General features: G+C 47.1%; 1 protein-coding gene across 1 annotated transcript in view; it reads right to left on the reverse strand.

The window, feature by feature from the left end:
• Positions 1 to 12,294, reverse strand: part of Stxbp1 (syntaxin binding protein 1) — a 48,203-nt gene extending 35,909 nt beyond the window's left edge. The window contains exon 1 of the mRNA XM_059262204.1: positions 12,120 to 12,294. Coding sequence (XP_059118187.1) covers positions 12,120 to 12,156 — 37 coding nt within the window. The 5' untranslated portion in view covers positions 12,157 to 12,294. The remainder of the gene's footprint in view (positions 1 to 12,119) is intronic.
• Positions 12,295 to 20,984: the final 8,690 nt, after the last annotated feature.

Genomic DNA, 20,984 nt, shown 5'->3' on the forward strand with positions numbered 1-20,984 from the left:
GTTCCAGACCCCTTGGAGACCACTGAGTGAAATCCAGGTGTGTCCTTAAGTGTTCTGACATCTCCACAGGCCACCACAGAAAGACCAATCGAGTGCACACCTTCACAACCAGGCTCTGCTGGGGGTTTTGTTCTTATTGATTCATGTTTTGGTTCTTGTTCTCTCTCTCTCTCTCTCTCTCTCTCTCTCTCTCTCTCTCTCTCTCTCTCTCTCTCTCTGTTTTGTTTGTTTCTTTGAGACAGGCTTTCTCTGTGTAGCCCTGGCTGTCCTCAAACTCAGAGATCCACCTGCCTCTGCCTCGAGAGTGCTGGGATTAAAGGCCCCCACTGCTTGGCTTGTTTTTTAAATTACATTCATTTATTGCATGTGGGTAGGCACTTGCGTCACAGCATGCATGTGACTTCAAAGGACAAGCTGAGGAGATGGATCCAGATGCAGAAGCAGCAATGGCCAGTTGATATGAGGATTCCACGGCTCTATTGGATGGAACTCATGACTAGACAAGTTCCCTTGGTGTTGGCATCCTGAGCCCTTAAGTGCCAATGGCTTATGAACGGACCTCTACCTAGGGGCTGACAGCTCTGGGCCCTGAGAACTGGAGGCTCAGGACTGTAGGTGTCAGAAGCCAGGGACTTACAGCTCTCACTGCTCAGGTCAGACTAAGTTCTAGCCCTTCAAAGTCGGGGGCTTATGGCAGGCTCCTGGCTCAAGACTTACATCTCTAGGTGTTCAGGTTAAAGGCTTATTGCCCTGGGCTTTGAAGGCTGGTAACTCTGCAGCCAGAGTTACACTCCAGAGCTCACTGTAGTGCCCGGAACCCTCAGCTCTTAGCCATCGATGATGGCTCTCTGAACTTGTCCAGCAACCAGGACTTAGTCTTGGCTCTCCCCAGTCTCTCGACTTCCAGTCTTGGCTCTGTGCTCTGCCCGCCCTGCTTCCGCAGCAGTACCCCCTCATCTCAGCTCCCCAGTTTCTGGTCCCAGCTGCTCTCTAGACCTCAACTACTTTCTTGCTGCTGCTGCTCCACTGCTCCGGGTAAAAGCCCCGACTTTCACCTGTTCTTAGTGTCACCAACCCAGTCCTCAGTACTCATGACAACAGCCACAGTGGGGCCTGGCATGGCGGTGCATACCTGTAATCCCAGCACCGGGTGGAGGCAGGAGGATTAGGAGTTCAAGGTCATCACTGGCTATACATCAAAGCCAAGGCTAACCAAAGACAGTACATAAACACAGACTGCTGGGAGGAGGCCTTTCTGGCCTGATGTTGCAATACCCGGGTTGGGTCACAGGAAAGAAGCTTCCTGGACTGACCTGAAAACAAAGCATGACCATACCTCACATCTTGTATTAAGACTGACCTGAAAACAAAGGGAGACCATACCTCACATCTTGTATAAAGATCGACCTGAAAACAAAGGGAGACCATACCTCACATCTTGTATAAAGATCGACCTGAAAACAAAGGGAGACCATACCTCACATCTTGTATAAAGATTGACCTGAAAACAAATCCTTTGCTTCGGTAGCTGGAAGGTGGGCATAGAATGCTTTACAAAGTTTCTACCATCCATGGTCTTGGCTGTGCGCGGCTCAGGGTTCCACCAATCACAAACCTCACGTCTGCACCGCTCATCAGCTTTCTGATTATTAGTAGCTGGAGAGGGACATCCCCTCCAACCCTCCAACCCTGAGAATAGCTCACCAGAGTCACGTAGAGCTCACAGAGGCTCGTCACAGCAGAGCCCATTCCTAGCTCTTTCTTGCAAGCTGTCTGGAGAGGTTGTGACTAAAGCAGAGCCTCCTGAGGCAGGGTTTCCTTAAGTTTCTGTGAACTGTTCAAAGCAGCTGGGCTGCCATGGTGGTGGTCTAGCTGCTGCTGAGAGGCTAATTGATTGACAGGGGAAGGGTGGACCGGCCATCTAACACATGGCCAGGATACTTGCTCAACAGCTTCACTTACTCAGAGGAAACATATTAAGGATGCTTACCATAAGATCCATCCTGGAATGAGCTTGCTCAGTGGCAATTCACAGTACCTAACCTCTAGCCAAACACCCTTAGAGCTGGGTCTCTCTGATCGGCCTCAAAGCTGATATTCCAAGAACAGTTCTCCTAGGGCAAGCTCAGGACCACAAGAGCTGCTGAACTGCCAGAGGTAACTATAAAATGTGGCCAGACGACTTCACTAAAGAAAACATACTTCATTAGCTCCAGACACCTGTTTGTCTCAGAGTGCTGAGTGCCATAAAAGCCAGAAGGAAACCTTTGCAATGGACAGTCAATACAATAAGCCCTTGGTTGATAGACCTCCACAATGGACGGAGACATAGGGATGCTACTTGGGCCCTAAACCACTGCTTAGGGAAATTCTGCCCCAATTTAAACCGTATCACACCATGATAAGATGATGACCAGTTTAAATAAGGAGGATAGTATCTAGACATAAACGCCAAGAAGCCAGGCACGGCTGGGTGTGGTGGTACACGCCTGTGAACCCAGCAGTAAGGAGGCTGAGGCAGGAAAACTGCTGTGAGTTTCAGGACAGCCTGAGCCACACGGTGAGACACTGTCTCCAAGTTAAATAAGTAAATAATAACAAATAAAATAAACTGGGAATGAAGACATAATGAGGTCATCCCAAAATGATTTTACAGCCGGGCGGTGATTGTGTATACCTTTAACCCCAGCACTCAGGAGGCAGAGGCAGACAGATCTCTGTGAGTTCGAGGCCAGCCTGGGCTACAAAGTGAGTTCCAGGACAGCCAGGGCTACACAGAGAAACCCTGTCTCAAAAAGCCAAAATAACAACAATAATAATAGTAATAATAATTTTATTTAAAATAAATGTCTAAAATGACATAAAATTACAATTTTTTTTTTTTTTTTTGGTTTTTCAAGACAGGGTTTCTCTGTGTAGCTTTGCGCCTTTTCCTGGAACTCACTTGGTAGCCCGGCTAAAATTACAATTATTATATCAGGAAAGTTGTTTTTATTTTTTTAAAAATATTCAAAGGAGCCAGGCGGTGGTGGCGCACGCCTTTAGTCCCAGCACTTGGGAGGCAGAGGCAGGCGGATCTCTGTGAGTTCGAGGCCAGCCTGGTCTACAAAGCGAGTTCCAGGAAAGGCGCAAAACTACACAGAGAAACCTTGTCTCGAAAAACAAACAAACAAACAAACAAAAATAGTCAAAGGAGGTAGAAGGAACAGTTGAGCCTAAGAATTGAGGTTAGCCTGGAACAAACTGAAAGATCTTGTCAAAGAAAGGAAGGAGGGAGGAAGGAGGAGCAGAGGAGGGACCACTGAGGAAAGATGAGGTGGTGGGGCGGTGCAGCGGCTTTGGGGGCTCTTCAGAAAGTTAAATTCTGAGGGCTGGCGAGTCGGCTCAGCAGGTAAAGGCGCTTGTCCCCAAGCCTGACAAGCCCAGTTCAGTCTCCACACTCCACACGGTGGAGGGAGAAAACTGACTGACTCCTTTGCCTTCTTGGGCGCACACAGAGAGAAAGACACAAAATAAATAATGTAAAAAAAAAAAAAAAATCGGGCTGGAGAGATGGCTCAGAGGTTAAGAACACTGGCTGTTCTTCCAGAGGCCCTGAGTTCAATTCCCAGCACCCACATGGTGGCTCACAACCATCTGTAATGAGATCTGGCGCCCTCTTCTAGCATGCAGGGATACCTGCAAACAGAACACTGTATACATAATAAATAAATAAAAAATGAAATTAATTTATTAAAAAAAAAAAATCTAGTTAAATACTGTTAAAACTGTTAACTGAGCCGGGTGGCGATGGTGGCTCACGCCTTTAATCCCAGCACTCGGGAGGCAGAGCCAGGCGGATCTCTGTGAGTTCGAGGCCAGCCTGGGCTACCAAGTGAGTTCCAGGAAAAGGCGCAAAGCTACACAGAGAAACCCTGTCTCGAAAAACAAAACAAACAAACAAACAAACAAAACCCTGTTAACTGTTGTACTTAAAAACAGCCCAGGAATTGCTGTTATATGCACATGCCAAGAGAATTTGAGGGGAAAAAAAATAGATAAAATAAATGTGACAATTTCTTGATTCATGAATATGGTATATCTAGTTACACCTTCTAGGATTTCTTTTGTCATGGATTTATGGTTTTCAACACTCAGATCTGCAAATATTGTTAAATTTATACCTAAGCACTTCACTTTCAGGTGGTCAGAAGGCTACCCTGGAAACCTAACCCTGGATCTCTCAAATGCAAGATAAGCATCCCAGCACTGAGCGCATCTCCCCAGCTCTATAAACAGTATTTTTTATTTCACATTTTTCTAATTATTCATTGCTAATTTAGGGAAACACAATTAATTATTGTACATTTACCTTGTATTCTGGACTTCTCTTTATCATGGTGTTGGCTCCCTTATTTGTAAAACAAAGAATTTGGTATTATATGTACTGCAATACAGCAAAGAACCCCAACTAACGAAAGTTGCTGAAATGTCAAAGCTCCCTAAACTGATCTATAGAGTCAGTACAATTACAATAAAAATTCCAGTTTTTAACAGAAATCCACAAGCTGATTCTAAAATGTTTGCAGACAAGTGGATGAACCAAAATGATTATGAAAAGGAACAAAATGGAAGAACCCCAATGTGGACAGGCTCCCACACTTACTTTAAATTGGAGATAGTCAACAGGCACACAAAGACAGTTCAATGGTGCAGGACAGTTAGACATTCAACCACAGGGAAAAAAATAAACCTTGACCATATCTCACATGTTGTATAAAAATTAACTCAAAATGAGCAAATATAAATAAAACACCTCAAACAGTAAAGGCTTTTAGAAGAAAACTTGGGGGAATCTTTGTGAACTTAACTAGACAAAGATTTCTTAGGAAACCAAAAAGAATCCATAAGAAAAACGTGACAAATGACATTTCACCAAAATTAGGAACGCCTGCTCTTTGGAAAACACTGAGAGTAAACCACAAGATTTGAGAAGACATTTGAAAACCACATGTTTAGTATCTATTTGAAGATCTTAAGACCCAATGATAGGAAAACAAACATCCTAATTAACAATGCAAAGATTTGGAAACCTCACCAATGACACACAGAAATACATGGAAACCCCTCAGCAAATGCAAACTCAAACTGTGAGCTACCAGAGCCTCTCAAGACGGCTAGCTCAAAACACCAACAGCTCACAAGAAGACAGAGTCTCACTATGCAGCCCAGGTTCGCCTGGAAATTATTATGTAGACCAGGCTGGCCTCAAACTTCCAAGTGTGGACAGTAAAGTTGTATACCACCACGCCTGGCAAGGAGAAATTTTGGGCATCACAGGTTGGAATAACAACATGTTACTGCCATTTCAGGATTCTGCATGACAGTTTCTTACAAAGTTAAACATATACTTATCATACAGTCCATTAATCCTAACCCTAGGCATTTAGATAGACATATGATACATTCACATAAAACTTTTTGGGTATATGCCAGTGAAACGGCTCAGTGTTAAAGGTGCTTGGCATTAAGCCTGATGACCCTAAGTTCCCAGGACCCACAAGGTGGAAGGAGAGAGGCAATTCTGGACTTCCACATTTGCCATGGTATGCATGTGCACATGCATACATACACACACAAAATAAAATAACAAGTGCAATAATTTTTAACCTGTGGGTAAACCTTTACTTGTAATTGCCGTAACTGGAAATAGCTCAAAGGTCCTTGATCTGGAGGATGGGGCATCCACATGACAGAGCAGTAGTCAGGGATGGAAAGGAACAGCTAAGGCAGAACAGAAATGCAGGATGCTGTATGAAGGGCATCACTTTAGGGAGGGCAGGGCAGTTGAGACAGGGTCTCACATGGTCCTGGATGGCCTCAAACTTTTCATGCAGTTTAGTGTAGCCTAGAACTTGCTGCAATCCTCCTGCCTCTGCCTCCCTAGTACTGAGATTGCCAGCATGTACTACTACCATGCTGGATGAAAGAAAGTTTTTAAAAATGTATATACTTGGTGTGTGTGTGTGTGTGTGTGTGTGTGTGTACACCTGTGCATGAAAGTACATGTTTGTGTGAACAAATGGAGGTCAGAGGCCAACACCAGTGTCTTCTGCTGTCACTAGCCACCTTAACTTGCAGAACTGTTTCTGTGCCTACAGCTCAGAATTGTAGACTGGTTGGCCAGTGCAGTCCAGGGATCCATCCGTCTCCTCCTAGGTAGGGTTACAGACCCATGTGACCAGACCTGCCATTTTTACCTGGGTGCTGGGATCTGAACTCAGGTCCTCATGGTCGTACAGCAGGCACTTTACCACCTGAGGCACTCCCCAGCCCCAGAAATCACATTTTAAAAGCCGGGCGGAAGCGCACACCTTTAATCCCAGCACTCGGGAGGCAGAGGCAGGCGGATCTCTGAGTTCAAGGCCAGCCTGGTCTACAGAGCGAGATCCAGGATAGCCAGGACTACACAGAGAGACCCTGTCTCAGAAAATCAAACAAATGACAATGAGCTGCATGCTCAGTCAGCTCCGTTCCACTGACATGGCATGCTGGAAGAAGCAGAACTAAAGGGGACGGAAGAAGTTCAGTGGTTGTCAGGAGCTGAGGGCTGGGGGAAACTGTCCACAGGAAACAGCAGGAGAGAATTTGGAATTGGTTTCGGTTTGGGTTGCCTGGTTTTGTTGTTGTTGTTTGTTTTTTAAGCAGCATGGCTGTCATGGAACTCACTTTGTAGACCAGGCTGGCTTTGAACTCACAGAGATCTGACTGCTAGACTTTGTTTTTGTTTGTCTACCTGTTTATTGAGACAGATCTTCCAGAGAATCTGCATCTGATTCCCAGCACCCACCTGGTAATCCAGCTCCAGAGGGTCTGACACCCTCTTTAGGATCCCACAGGCATCTATATACTCAGGACACATAAATAAAAATAAATCTTAAAAAAAAAAATTAAAGGATGCTAGAGATGCTCAGAGGTTAAGAGCACTAATTGTTCTTCCAGAGGACCCGGGTTCAATTCCCAGCACCCACATGGCAGCTCATAACTGTCTGAAACTCCAGTTTCTGGGGATCCAACACCTTCACACAAACATACGTGCAGGCAAAACACCAATGCACATGAAATAAAAATAAACTGTTTTTTAAAAATTAAAAACCACAGCCCTGGGTCAGCAAGACGGCTCAGTGAATAGGGTACTTGCAGTAGTTCCTAGGAAGCTCTAAATGTCTGTAGAGTAAGTCGCCAAGTCAACCCATATCCTCCTTTCTTATACCTACAGCCGTGGGCTATCCAATGACGCTCAACTCTGAAGGGACCAGGAGGGCACTGGGGCTGGCACTGCTCATGTGCAAGGCTCCGGCAGAGTGGAGCAGAGTATAGGGAGGTAAGGGTTCAAAAGTACGTTTATTCACGTCCAAAATGACATCGTTCATTCAGCAAATGTGGGCCTCTCCTAACCAAAATAAACAAACAAAAACAAGCAAGACCATTTTTTACTTATCATAAAAAACGCTGTGCTAGCTCGTCTCTGTCAACCTGACACAAGCTGCTGCCATCAGAGAGGAGGGGTCTCAACTAGGAAACCGCCTCTGTACGATGGGGCTGTGGGCAAGCCTGTAGGGCATTTTCTTAATTACTGATTGAAGTGGGAGGGCCCAGCCCACTGTGGGTGGGCCACCCCTGGGCTGGTGGTCCTGGGCTCTGTAAGAAAGGAGTAAGCAGCACCCCTCCATGGCCTCTGTGTCAGCTCCTGCCTCTGAGATCCTGCTTGTCCTGACTTCCTTCAATGATGATGTGACAGTTGTAAGCCAAATAAACCTTTTGCTCCCCAAGTTGATTTTGGTCATGGTGTTTGATCACAGCACTGGCAACTCTGAGACAGTGATTATGGGATGCTAATTCAGATCAAGAGGACCAGGCTATGAAGGTGTCACTTTGACTAGTTTTTAAAAAGCAGCTTTAGTTACAGATGTAGCTCGGAGGGCAGAGGTTCTAGGGTTCAATCCCCAGCACTGCTTAAAATGAGACAGCAGCAGCACACTCCAGGGGTGAAGCCAGAGTGGCGTCCAACGTGGTGGCAAGAGTTTCCACCTAAAAACTGAGAAAAAAAGATTCTAAAACGGAGCTAAAAACAGTTTCTAGTTGTCTCTTTTAAGTTAGCGGCAGCCTGCATGTTTGAGCCACTATGGCGGGTTCCTGGCGTGTATGCTCGAACTGCAGTATGGCAGGAATGAGACCTCTGCAAGTGGCACATTAAGCTGTGTGGTGGATTTAGCCTTTGCTAGTACAAAAAAAAAAAAAGAGGTTTCTGGGCTACATGCTGCTTTGATAGAAGCATAGACCCACTATTTCTGAGAGTTGATGGCTCCCAGAGCTGGCGGAAAACATACTACCGCCATGTTGGGAAGCTGAAGTGGGCGGAACCAGCAGCCATAGCACCAGCGCCATTTCAGGCTTAGAAGGCTGCAGTTTAAAGCAATAGGCTCAAGCTAATATAAAAAAATAAGCCACGTAAAGATGGCTACCACACAGAGAATCTGGATTATGTTCTCTTTGATATTCGTAACTAAAGAAAAACATTTGATTACAAAAGCTGTTGAGTTATGCCAAAATGTATATTTTAAAGGTACCTTGACTTCAAAATTTGGATGTAAAGATATGTTGGTTTGGAAAGGAGGCTCTGCTTTTGTTTCCACAGAAAGCCAGAGGCTATGGATTTGTTCCAGATTAAGACACATCAGGTTTGACCAGCCAAGACCACCTGAAAGGTCTCCGATGACACAATGGCCCAGATGAACCAACATCCAGAACCATTTCAAGGCAACTGGCTCAGATGATACACCCTCATGGACTACTCCATAATCCTAAAATATTCTTTGTGTCCCCATAAGATACAGCGCCCCCCTCCAGCAGGAAGTAGTAAGAGAAGCTATGCCCAAATTCCCAAATATACCAAGCTGACTTTGGAGATGTGTAAAGGTTAAAACCTTCCTTTTTAAGAAAAGAAAAGGGGAAGTGCTGTGGGATGGTCTGTATGTCAAGTGTGTTGCTGATTGGTCAGTAAATAAATCACTGATTGGCCATTGGCTAGGCAGGAAGTATAGGCGGGACAAGGAAAAGAATTCTGGGAGGTGGAAGGCTGAGAGAGAGACACTGCCAGCCGCCATCAGGACAAGGAAGATGTAAGGTACCAGTAAGCCATGAGCCATGTGGCAAAGTAAAGATTAATAGAAATGGGCTAAATATAAGAGTAAGAGCTAGACAATAACAGGCCTGAGCTAATGGCCAAGCAGTTTAAATAATGTAAGAGTCTGTGTGTTTATTTTATAAGTGGGCTCTGAGACTGGCGGGACTTGGTGGTGGGAGCTGGAGAGAAATTCTCCAGCAACACCAGAGATCAGTACTTAGCTCATCCTCAGCCAGCTGCAGACTCACCTGGGCTACATCAGACTGTTCTCAGGACAGCAAACAAGAAAAAAGCATCTTTATTTCACTCTTAATTTTTGGAAGAAAAAAGTCAAAGTAGAAACCCCACCAAAAATTAGGAGGTAGCATTAAAATAGGATTCAAGATGTATTTTCCTAAAGCACATGCCTAACTCAATTGTCACAGAAATAGAAGCCTGTTCACACATTCACATTTTTTTGGTAAAATTGAGTTTATTTTTGTACACCGCAGTTTCACTTTGTTTCAAAAGAAATTTTGACCATATTGCACACTGTTTTTTTTTAAATCTTGACGCTTACTTCTAAAAGAGGCAAGGCAAGGCAAGGGTTATGTTGACAGCTACAGAATCCAGGGGGGTCTTGGCAAAAGGACGCACAACCTGACTTCTCGGATGGGCATGGTGGTGCAAGCCTACAATCCCAGCATTTTGCAGACTGAGGCAGGAGGATTACCATAAATTCAAAGCTAGCTTGCTCTGGGTAGCAAGTACCAGGCTAGCCAGGGCTACAAAGTGAGACTTTGTCTCAAATAAACAAAAAATAAACTGCACAGGGTGTCTCACACCTATAATATCAGCATTTGTGAAGCTGAGGCAGGAGGATTAAGATAAATTCAAAGCTAGTCCAGGCTACATAGTGCCTTCTGGGCCAGCAGCCTGGACTATAGAGACTCCGTCTTATGGGGAGCATTTTATAATATGTGTTTTCTTTTTCTTTTTTTCCTTTTTAAAAATTTTTTTATTTTTCAAGACAGCGTTTCTCTGTGTAGTTTTTGGTGCCTGTCCTGGATCTTGCTCTGCAGACCAGGCTGGCCTTGAACTCACAGAGATACACCTGGCTCTGCCTCCTGAGTGCTGGGATCAAAGGTGTGTGCCACCACCACCAGGCTATATTTTGTTTTTCAATTGTAGTATTCAAAGATAACACCTGGAAGGAGTGAGACATGACATTCCACCCCATATCTCTACCCCTTGAAAAGGGAGTATTAAGAGGAAACTATGTATATATATAGAAAGCAAAGAAGTTGGTTTCTTTACTTAAGTTGCAAGGAAATGGACAGCAGGTTTTAAAAAGAAATTAATTAACAATGATTTCAGCAAGTCATTTAACTGCTCCAAGCCTCATTTTCTTTCCCATGGGCAAAAATGAAGATGTTGACACTAGCAAATCCCTATGGATCCTCCCAGCCTTAAACAGTGATTTTCCTCAGAAAACAGTTCAAGTAACCTTTACAGCATGGGTGTTAGTGTGAGCATAAAAAAAAAAAATGTCCATTTTAGGTTTTGTTTTTATAACAATTTCTTCTGATATATTAGATCAGGAAACGTTGTACACGGCTAGATTCCACCAAAAGAGTGTACCCCATATACCACTCAAAAGAATAAAAGGAGAGCAGTTGCTTCGCTCAACAGTTACGCTGCATTTGATGGAGGAGGGGGGGGCAAGAGCAAGCTATCTTAGGAGAGGCTCACTGAAAAAGGAAACTGTAAATTTCCACCTCTCCTACCGGGAAAAGGCACTTTCATTTTCCCTTATTCTAAAAGCAGGCAGCGAAAGCCACAGCAACCAACCCTCACGCGTTTTCATTATAAAGACGTGTCAAAATATTGTAGAGGCAGTATTTTTCTACCTAGGTCACCCATCTTATTTGAGAACGCCTTTTAAAATAACCACAACCCGCCCTCACGTCGACGCTCACCATCCAATATAAAAATAAATTTTAAAAAATGAAATTTAAAATGTCTGCTGTGCCTTTCATGCAAACCCATAAACAACCATATCTTCCCCGCAGCGACGCCCGGGGCCGAGTCCCGCAAGCAGCCAGACTGCAGACTGCGGCGCTGGCGGGGCCACTCCTCCCGCGACACTCAAGCGCTCCCCTTCTCCCTCGGGATTTCCAAGGGTCCGGACCCCGCTAAGACCCCGCCCTTGAAGTCCAGCCCCGGGAAGGGGAGGCGGGGAGATCGCCGCGACCCCAGCCCAGCGAGAGCAGTGCGCCAGGAAAAGGCGCGTCCCCGCCCCAGCTGGCAGGGTAGCCCAGGCGGCGCGCGCCCAGCCGCTCCCAGGTGGGTCTCTGCAGCCGGGGACAGCGCCCTGATCCCGGGAGAGGGAGGGAGGGAGGAGGACGCAGGCCAGGCTTCGTTCGTCACGATTCACGAGGGAGGGTGGGAAAGAGGGAGGGATTGGAGACCGGGGGGGGGGGGCGGAATCAGGAGCTCTGGAAATGCAGAAGGAAATGCAAGGAAGGGAGACGGGTGGAAAGGAATGGGAGTGGAGAAGAGTTGGGGTGCAGCAGGGTGATGCTGCAGAGGAGGCTAATGGGCTGGAGGGGATAAAGGCGCCGATGGGGGAGGGAGAGACGTGGTCTGGGGTGAAGAGGGAGAGAGAGGAGACGGGATGGGATGAAGGAGAGATGGCGTGATGGAGAAAAAGAGGAAAACGGGATGTTTATGAAGGCGAGGTGTGAAGGCGAGGAGGGATGGGATGAAAAGGCGATGGAGGAATAGAGACTGAGGAGGCGTCTAGGGTGAGAAGGATCGAGGTGAAGAGGGGATCGGGGAGAAGCGTGAGTCAGGGAAGCCTGCTAGCCGCAGGAAGCCCGAGGGGCTTCTCTCCCGGGAGGGCGGCGCCTGGATAACGGGTCCCACCGGCCAGAGGCCAGGAACTACCGGGCAGCACCCCGATGCCACTTACTCTCTCCGACCACCGCCTTAAGGCCAATGGGGGCCATGGCGTTGTGCGAGTCTCCGGGCTCCGACGCTCCTCCCGCGACACCGTCACCTCCCCCGGGCCGCGCGCCCCGCTGTCTGCAGCCCGTCGCCCCGCAGCCGCACTCGGGACCGACTGACGCGCGGACTCGGCGCGGGGGCGCGACTCGGGCCAGAGCGAGGCTGCCTAGCGGCCGGCGCGCGCGGGAGGGGCGGGGAGGCGGGGGCGGGGCCTCGCGCCAGCCGTCATCGTCACCCGCCCGCTTCCGCCAATCGTAGCACGGCCCGGGCGTGAAGCCCCGCCCTCCGGGATGCGGATGGGCTCCGGGGCGTCCTCCCCTCGCTCCCGGGCTCAGGGTCCTAAAGTCCCCTCCATCAGCTCTGCACTGGCAGCCCAGGCCATGCGGAAAAACAGGCTGTGATGCTCTTTCTGCTTTCTGGGAGCCTTCCATTTCCCCCTGCCAACAGAAAGAACTCCGAGGGCAGATTCTTATTAGCTGTACCCATTCCCGGCCACAACATACACTCACAGTACATCAAAACTATCCCTGTGTCTGTTTACCCATCATTGGCCGAGCACTGAGCTCTGTGCCATACACCTTTCAGGCATCATTTTTCTAAATTCGCGCAATAATGGAGCATAATGGAAATAATAATAGTGGAAATCTTCGTTTTCAGGTGCAAAAACAAACACCTGAGGCTCTTGCTGCTGTGCCATTATCTATCATTCACTAATAAATATTGTTTTCCCATTACGATGTGTAAGCTGATATTCTGTACCTTGAGCCTGCACTTTTGCCCAAGACATGGTACAAATCCAGTAGTTTCCAAGATCCAAATCTAATTAGAAAATGCTGTAGAGTCAACTATGGACTCAGCATCTCCTTCCTGGAGTCCACACTACTCAAATGGTCACATACAGGTTTTCACACTGCTGTATTTGTTAATGAAGAAGATTGCTTTGTTAATGTATTTTTTCGAGACAGTTTCTCTGTGTAGCCCTGGCTGTCCTGGAACTTGCTTTGTAGACCAGGCTAGCCTTGAACTCACAGAGATCCGCCCGCCTCTGCCTCCCAAGTGCTGGGATTAAAGGTGTGTGCCACCACCCAGAGAGGATTGTTTTTGAAGTATGGAAAAAGCGTGGGAGAGGTATCTCAGTGTAGAACACTAGCTTGTTATGTGCAGGGCCTCGGGTTTGATCCCAGTCAGTGCAATGAGCATCAAAGAGAAACTAACAAGTCTAGCTAATTTAAAAATCACAAAGGATGGGCTGGAGAGACGGCTCAGCGGTTGAGAGCACTGGCTGCTCTTCCAGAGGCCCTGAGTTCAATTCCCAACATCCACATGGTGGTCACAACTGTCTTTGACTGTAGTCTTATGGGATCCAATGCCTTTTTCTGGTGTGCATACATGCATACAAAACACCCACATACATAAAATACATACATAAATAAATCTACAAAAAAATTTAAAAAGAAAAATCACAAAGGAGCCTCATGTGGTGTCATACACTTTTAATCCCAGCACTTGGGAGACAGAGACAGGAGGATCCCTGAATTCAAGGCCAGCCTGGTCTACAGAGCAAGTTCCAGGACAGCCAGGGCTACATAGAGAGATCCTGTCTTGAAAAACCAAAATAATAATAATAATATAATAATAATGATGATGATGATAACAGTAATAAATATCACAAAGCCGGGCAGAGTGGCACATGCCTTTAATCCCAGCACTTGGAAAGCAAAGGCAGGCAGATCTCTGTGAGTTCCAGGACATCCTGGTCTACAGAGTGAGTTCCAGGACAGCTGGAGCTGCATAGACCTAGTTTCAAAAAAAAAAAAAAAGAATCACAAAGGAAGGGCCATTGAGATGGCCCAGTGGGTAAAGGTACTTGTCATCTGGTCCCCAGATTAAGTTTGATCTCCAGAATCTACTTGGTGCAAAGAGAGAACAGACTCCCACAAGTTGCCCTATGACCTACACACACACACCACCAGTGGCCTTAGTACCACACACTAATTAAACATAATAAGAATTTTACAACAGTTCTCTGGAACCAACTCCCTAAAATTGTCTGACTTCCACATGAGTGCCATAGCACATATACACTCACAAACATCATACTCATATATACACAATAACAATAAATTAATTTTTTTTGTTTTTGTTTTTCGAGACAGGGTTTCTCTGTGTAGCTTTGGTGCCTGTCCTGGAACTCACTCTGTAGACCAGGCTGGCCTCGAACTCACAGAGATCTGCCTGCCTATGCCTCCCTAGTAGTGAGATTAAAGGCATGTGCCACCACTGCCCAGCTAAATTAATTTTTATCCATAAAGGAGTGCTAGACATGGTGGAAAACATCTGTAATCTCAGCATTTAAGAGGCAGAGGCAGGAGACTTTCTGTGAATTTTGGCCAGCCTGAGCTACCCGGAGCCCACATAAGGAGACAAGGAGAGAACTGACTCCACAAAGTTGTTCTCTGACCACACACATGACAAGCATGAGCACTCTTCATACATAATAATAATAAATAAAAACCAATCACAAAAGCCAGGAGATGTAAGAGTGAAATCAGTGAATACCCCATCAATGGGAACAGCCCTGTGATGTGGGACCCTTTCTGTATATCATTCAAAAATTAAGTGTTTATTTTACTAACAAGGGGTCTGGGGAGATGGCTCAGAAGTGCTCTTCCAGAGGTCCTGAGTTCAATTCCCGGTAACCACATGATGGCTCACAATCATCTATAATTCAATTTGGTGCCCTCTTCTGTCATATAGGCAGAACACTGTATACATAATGAATAAATAAATCTTAAAAAAAAAAAAAAGGAGCACTGCCTGTTCTTCCAAAGGACCAGGGTTCAATTCCCAGCACCCACATTACAGCTCACAACAGTCTGTAACTCCAGTTCCAGTGAATCTGGCACCTTCACATCAACATACATGCAGGCAAAACACCAATGCCCATAAAAATGGAAATCTTAAAAAAATATATAAAAAAAGATAGACAAGGACCCTGAGATTCAGAGAGACTTCGTTGAGTAGTGACCAAATAGTAACTCAATTATTTTTAAAACAAATGTTTTATTTATTTAGACAGGGTCTCACTATGTAGCACTGGCTGGTCTGGAACTCACAGAAATACACCTGCTTCTGCCTCCTAGGTGCTGGGATGAAAGGTGTGTGTGAACCAGCCCCTGGCATGAGATTTTTTTTTCTTTTGAGGCAGGGGCTCTTGTATTTCAGGCTGGCCTTCAACTTGATATGTAGCTCAGGATGACCTTCAATCCCTCACCCTCCTGTCGATCACCTCCCAGAAGCTGGGATGAGAGGAATGCACTACCAAGCCTGATTTATGTCGTGCTCAGGAACCTCGCTAAGCAATCAGTCTAACAACTGAGATACAGCCCCAGCCCCTAGTAACACAATGCTATAATTTGACTTCTGAACCACTGTTTTATACTGTACAGCAGGAAGAGAAAGTAAAGCCTAAGGAAGAATGTTCCAAGGTCAGGAAGTGAATTGTGGCCAAACCTAAGAGACCATGTGTCCTTGTTCAAGACACCAGTGCCAGATCCTAGTGTAATGGGTAATGCTGACTGTCAATGTCAGGATCTGGAATCAATAAGGTAAGCCCCCGGGCAGGCCTGTGAGGGGTTATCTTGATTAGGGTAGTCTCTGGGCATGCTTGTGGGAAATTATGGTGATTAGGTTAATTCAGGTGGGAAGGCCTACCCACTGTGGTTGGCATCATTCCCTAGGCTGTGAGCTGAGTGCTTTCTGCTTCCCGACTGTGGACACAATGTGACCAGCCATCTGAAGTGCCTACCTTTATGCCTACACTGCCATGATGGCCTTCCCCTTGAACTGTGAACCAAAATAAATCTTCTCTTCCTTAAATTACTTTTGTCCGGATATTTTACCACAGCAACAGGAAAAGGAACCCAGACAGCTGGCCTCTACGCCTAAGAACCTTTTCCTTCCTTCCTAGAGGGAAGGCACAATAGACCTTCTCTCCAAGTCTCCGTTCTGCTTGGCTTACAGAACACATTAGTAGATTCTGGGTGCATCTGGAGAAGGAGATAGTGTGTGGAAATGTGAGGGAACCCCGAGTACAGTTGTGACACCACATGCTCCTTCCTTAACCAGCTGGCATGTGTCAACAGAGACTCTACAGTTAATGCATCTGCCATGGAGACACGAATTAGAAGCTTGAGAAATCCCTTATTCTTAGGGAGAAGGGACACTGAGGCCTCAAGTGTCGTTCCTCCAGTCAAGTGGGCCACTAAGGGTTAACTGAGTGCCATCAGATGCCCAAGCCAGTGCTGTAAGGCATGATTCCTGCCCTGGAGGGACCTGTGGCAAGGGCAGAGAGCATTGAGAGAGTCATGCACTCTGGAAAATGCTGAAACAGGAAAGGTGTCTGTGAAAGTGGGTGACAGGGACGTGACCGAGGAACTGGCTAGGCTGCAACTAGAGTGGGCTCCCTGAGCCAGGGCAAAGGTAGCAGGAGGAAATGGGAGAGCATCCTGGCAAACGCACAGTAGGTGGGAAGACCCAGCGGCAGAAAAGAGCTCGGTTTCTCCAGGAAAAGGGGGTCCGTTGTGACTACATCAAAGAGCTTAAGGGTCAGGTTGGAAGGCAGAGCTCCAGGGGTGGGTCTGGCCACTGTGCTCAGGGACTTCTAGGTGATGTGGTCCTCTGCACAAGGGACCTCCTCAAAGATCACAGCAAATATAGCAGTTCCTTATCTTCAGTAGAAGGAGGGATCAAATAAGATTGTTTTCTGTAGGTGTGTGTACCTGGGATGTTCCCTAGTGACGGCTAAAAGCAGACTGGATGCTATTTTTTAAATGATAGTTCAAAGAGCAAGTGGAATGACAAACTGTGATGTCACCAACAAGCCCTGGCTTTGGTGGGTGCCGGCTCCTATAATCCCAGCAGTTGGGAGGTGGAGGCAAAGGAGGGGAAGAGAATTAGAGTCTGAGATGATCCTTTCATCCTTGGCTACACAGCAAGCTTGTGAGCAACCTGAACTTAACGAAATCCTATTAGAAAAATAAAGATCTCTACCCTGACTTTGAAATCATGCTGGTGTGGAATCTAAAACCTGGCCCCAGGCTTCCTGGCATCTCTCAGCCTCGATTTCCCCATCTGTGAAGCTGCTCTCTCTCAGGGTGGCTCTGAGAATCCAGGGCAATGACCACCACAACTGTGTACAATCTCTCCCAGACAGACAGCACACACACTATATTTAGGTGGGGAGAGTGTTGAGGCAGAGTTTCCCTAGGTAACTCAGGCTGGCCTCAAACTAGCCATACTTCTGCCTCAGCCTCTTGAGTCCGGGGATTATGGGTGAGCTGCCACGCCCAGCTGTATTCTGCATTGTCTGAGAGTTCCACACTGCACAAAACACCCAGTAATTTTCTTTTTTTGTTTTGTTTTGTTTTGTTTTGTTTTGTTTTTTCGAGACAGGGTTTCTCTGTGTAGCTTTGTGCCTTTCCTGGGACTCACTTGGTAGTCCAGGCTGGCCTCGAACTTACAGAGATCCGCCTGGCTCTGCCTCCCGAGTGCTGGGATTAAAGGCGTGCGCCACCACCGCCCGGCCCCCAGTAATTTTCAATAGACCTTCACTCCTATTCCATGAGATCAGTAATACTATTATTTTCTCGGAGCTGCCAACGTCAAGCCATCTGGCCAAGGTCATAAGGCTGTAAGTGCAGACTGGTAACTCCGCTCGGGCAGTGACTTCCCGATGCCCAGTGGGAGAACTGCAGAGCCCAGGACGCAGACCCAAGGTCCTAGAAGAAGGAGAGGTTTGGCTCTGTGGATAGCTTGTTATGAGTCTATCAGCAGCAAGAACCAGACCATCTCGGGAGTTTGGGCCCAATCAGGTTCACTGTCCATCGCTTCATCTTATCCCCCACCCTATCCCCAGCCCCCGACCAGACTGGGATGATGCGGCAGGACGCTTAGAGGTCTGGCCTCCCCCCCCCCCCCCCCCCCCCCCGTCAGCGGAGGCGCAGGTGCGCCTATAGCCACGCATGCGTAGCCCGCAGCCTCTGCAGAGCCCGCTGCAAACCTGCAGCGGCGTGGGAAGAATCTTATGATTTACGCTCGGGTCACGTGATGCGGAGAGCTGGCCAGATGAACAGGATGGTAAGAGGGGAAGAGGTTGGGGCTGAGCGCAGTTTAAGAGTGAGCTGCCTGGAGGATCCGAGAGTAAAAAAACACATTAGCAAGAAACAGGAATGGCGTGAATTAGAGCGCAAAGCAGCCCACTGCCCTGACAGAGATCAAGCCCGAGTGCAGAGCGTGAGCCACTTCTTTCTGGGGCTTACACCTGCCTCGCATCTCCAGCTGCGTTCTTCTGTGCCCACTCTGCCCTCTCCCCTGACTGCTGGACCATTACAGTCACCATTCCCTGCACCGTTTTAGGAACAATTTCTCTCTTAAAAAACGAAAAACATTTATTTACTCATTCGTGTGTGTGTGTGTGTGTGTGTGTGTGTGTGTTGTATTGTGTGTGTCCTCGCAGGTGCACTTGAGGAGTTCAGAAGATAGCTTGTGTGAACTGATTTAATCTTCCACCTTGTGAGATCAAGGAATCAAAAAGGTCAGCAGACGCGGCCGCAAAGCCTTTGCCCACTGAGCCATCTCTCCGGCCCAGGAGCAGTCTCTAAGTCAACGGGAGAGGATGGGGAGATGGCCCAGCAGTTAACAGCATGTGCTGCTCTTCTGGAAGGCCCGGGCTTGATTCCTAGCACCCCCACACCAGCCCACAACCCTCTGGAAGTCCAGTTTCAGCCTCCTCTGACTCCTGTGTGTACATGGTGCACATGTGTGCTCTCAGACACATACACATAAAATACATGTTTTAAGACGGAAAAAGTGATGTCTCTGCCTTGTCACCACCCATCCACACAGAGACCTGCAGGGAAGAGCTGCGCCTGGGCACTTGGGTCTGGGACTTTGCCCTCAGGCTGACAAGTGTGAGTGTGTGTGTGTGTGTGTGTGTGTGTGTGTGTGTGTATGCTTTGCCTAAGGGAACAATCCATATTCAGATCCAGGCAATGATTTCCACAGAGATCATAGAAGAAATTATACAACACCTCTGGATGTTTAAATGCTGCAATAGGTGGGTGGAGGGCAGGTAGGCAGGGGCTCATGCTACCTAGGGCTGGCCTTGAACTTTCTATGCAGGAAGGTTGAACTTGACCTCTGGAGCCTCCCGCCTTCACCTCCCGAGTGCTGAGATTATCAGTGTGGACCACCACATCCAGGCATGCAATGGGACTTTTAGATTTTTTTTTTTTTAATTCGGAGCTGAGGACTGAACCCAGGGCCTTGTGCTTGCTAGGCAAGCACTCTACCACTGAGCTAAATCCCCAACCCTAGATTTAAAAAAAAAAAAAAAAAAAAAAAAAAAAGCATTTAATTAGCCAGGCGATGGCAGTACATGCCTTTAATCCCAGCACTTGGGAGGCAAAGACAGGCAGGTCTCTGAGTTTGAGGCCAGCCTGGTCTACAGAGCAAGTTCCAGGACAGCCAAGGCTACACAAAGAAACCCTGTCTCAAAAACAAACAAACAAAGCATTTAATTCTATGTATGTATGTATGTATGTATGTGTGTATGTATGTATGTGTGTGTCTGTGTATGGTTCTGTGCATGTGAGTGCAGGTGCCCTCAGAGGCCAGAGGAACCAGATTCCCCTGGATCTGGAGTTATAGTTAAGTGTGAGTCACCTGATGTAGGTGCTGGGAGCCAACCTTAGGGTCCTCTGAAAAACCAGTAACTGATTTTTAACTGCTGAGCCATCTCTGTAACCCCTGCAATGGAAACATGTGCAAGATTCCCCAGCCCTGTACCCCTCAAGTTAGAATGCTGATACCACTCTGGGGCAAACACAACATATCAGAGGGTCACATTCATCCCAAGGCTACCTGCTTTAAAACTCAGGGAATCCAAACGATGAGGAAGATAAGCCACAGTCACTGATGGACCCCGTTCACACAGAGCCCCCTGGTAGGCATAGGGTGAGGCGTGGCTGTCGCACACCAAGCAGGGTCTTCACCTGGGGATAAAGCCACAAGAGTGGTCCCTCTGCTCCGCCTGGCTCTGGGCAGTGGACGGAGACAGCGGGGCCAGCGCCCATGGCCCTGAGACAACCCGGGAACAAGGGGAGGCGCCACACATTAGAAGTCTCAATGGACTCTACAGAGGCGGCTTAAAGCTGTTTTTATCTGGTTTGGGAAACTTGGCAGGTTTTACACCTTGGGTCTCAGAGAACAATTCATGCTTTTACATAGATGAAGCTGTGGTTGAGTCCCTGAGGAAGTTTGCATTCCAAGTGAGGAAATGGTTTTGTTTTGTTCTTCTGTGTTTTATTTCTGGCCAGTTTAAAATGACCCTGGACACTGAGAGAGGAAGTGAAATCTAATCAATAACTAATAAAAATTAATAAAATAATCATTGTTTTTGTTGTTGGAGATGGGGTTTCTCTGTGTAGCCTTGGCTGTTCTGGAACTGGCCTTGTAGACCAGGCTCGCCTCAAACTCACAGAGATCCTCCTGCCTCTGCCTCCTGAGTGCTGGGATTAAAGGCGTGCGCCACCACCGCCCGATTTATTTATTCATTTAGTGTGTGCGTACACACCCACCATGGTAAACGTGCAGAGGTCAGAGAACAACTTTCAGGAGTTGTTTCTTTCCTTCAGCACATGAGTCCTGAGAATCACACTCAGGTCATCAGGCTTGGTGCACACACCTTTACCCACTGAACCATTTCACTGGCCCAAATTATTATTTATTTTTAACTTTTATTTTATGTGTATGAATGTTTTGCCTGGTG

Source organism: Peromyscus eremicus, chromosome 4, assembly GCF_949786415.1.
Source record: "Peromyscus eremicus chromosome 4, PerEre_H2_v1, whole genome shotgun sequence".
In the NCBI taxonomy this organism is placed as follows: domain Eukaryota; kingdom Metazoa; phylum Chordata; class Mammalia; order Rodentia; family Cricetidae; genus Peromyscus; species Peromyscus eremicus.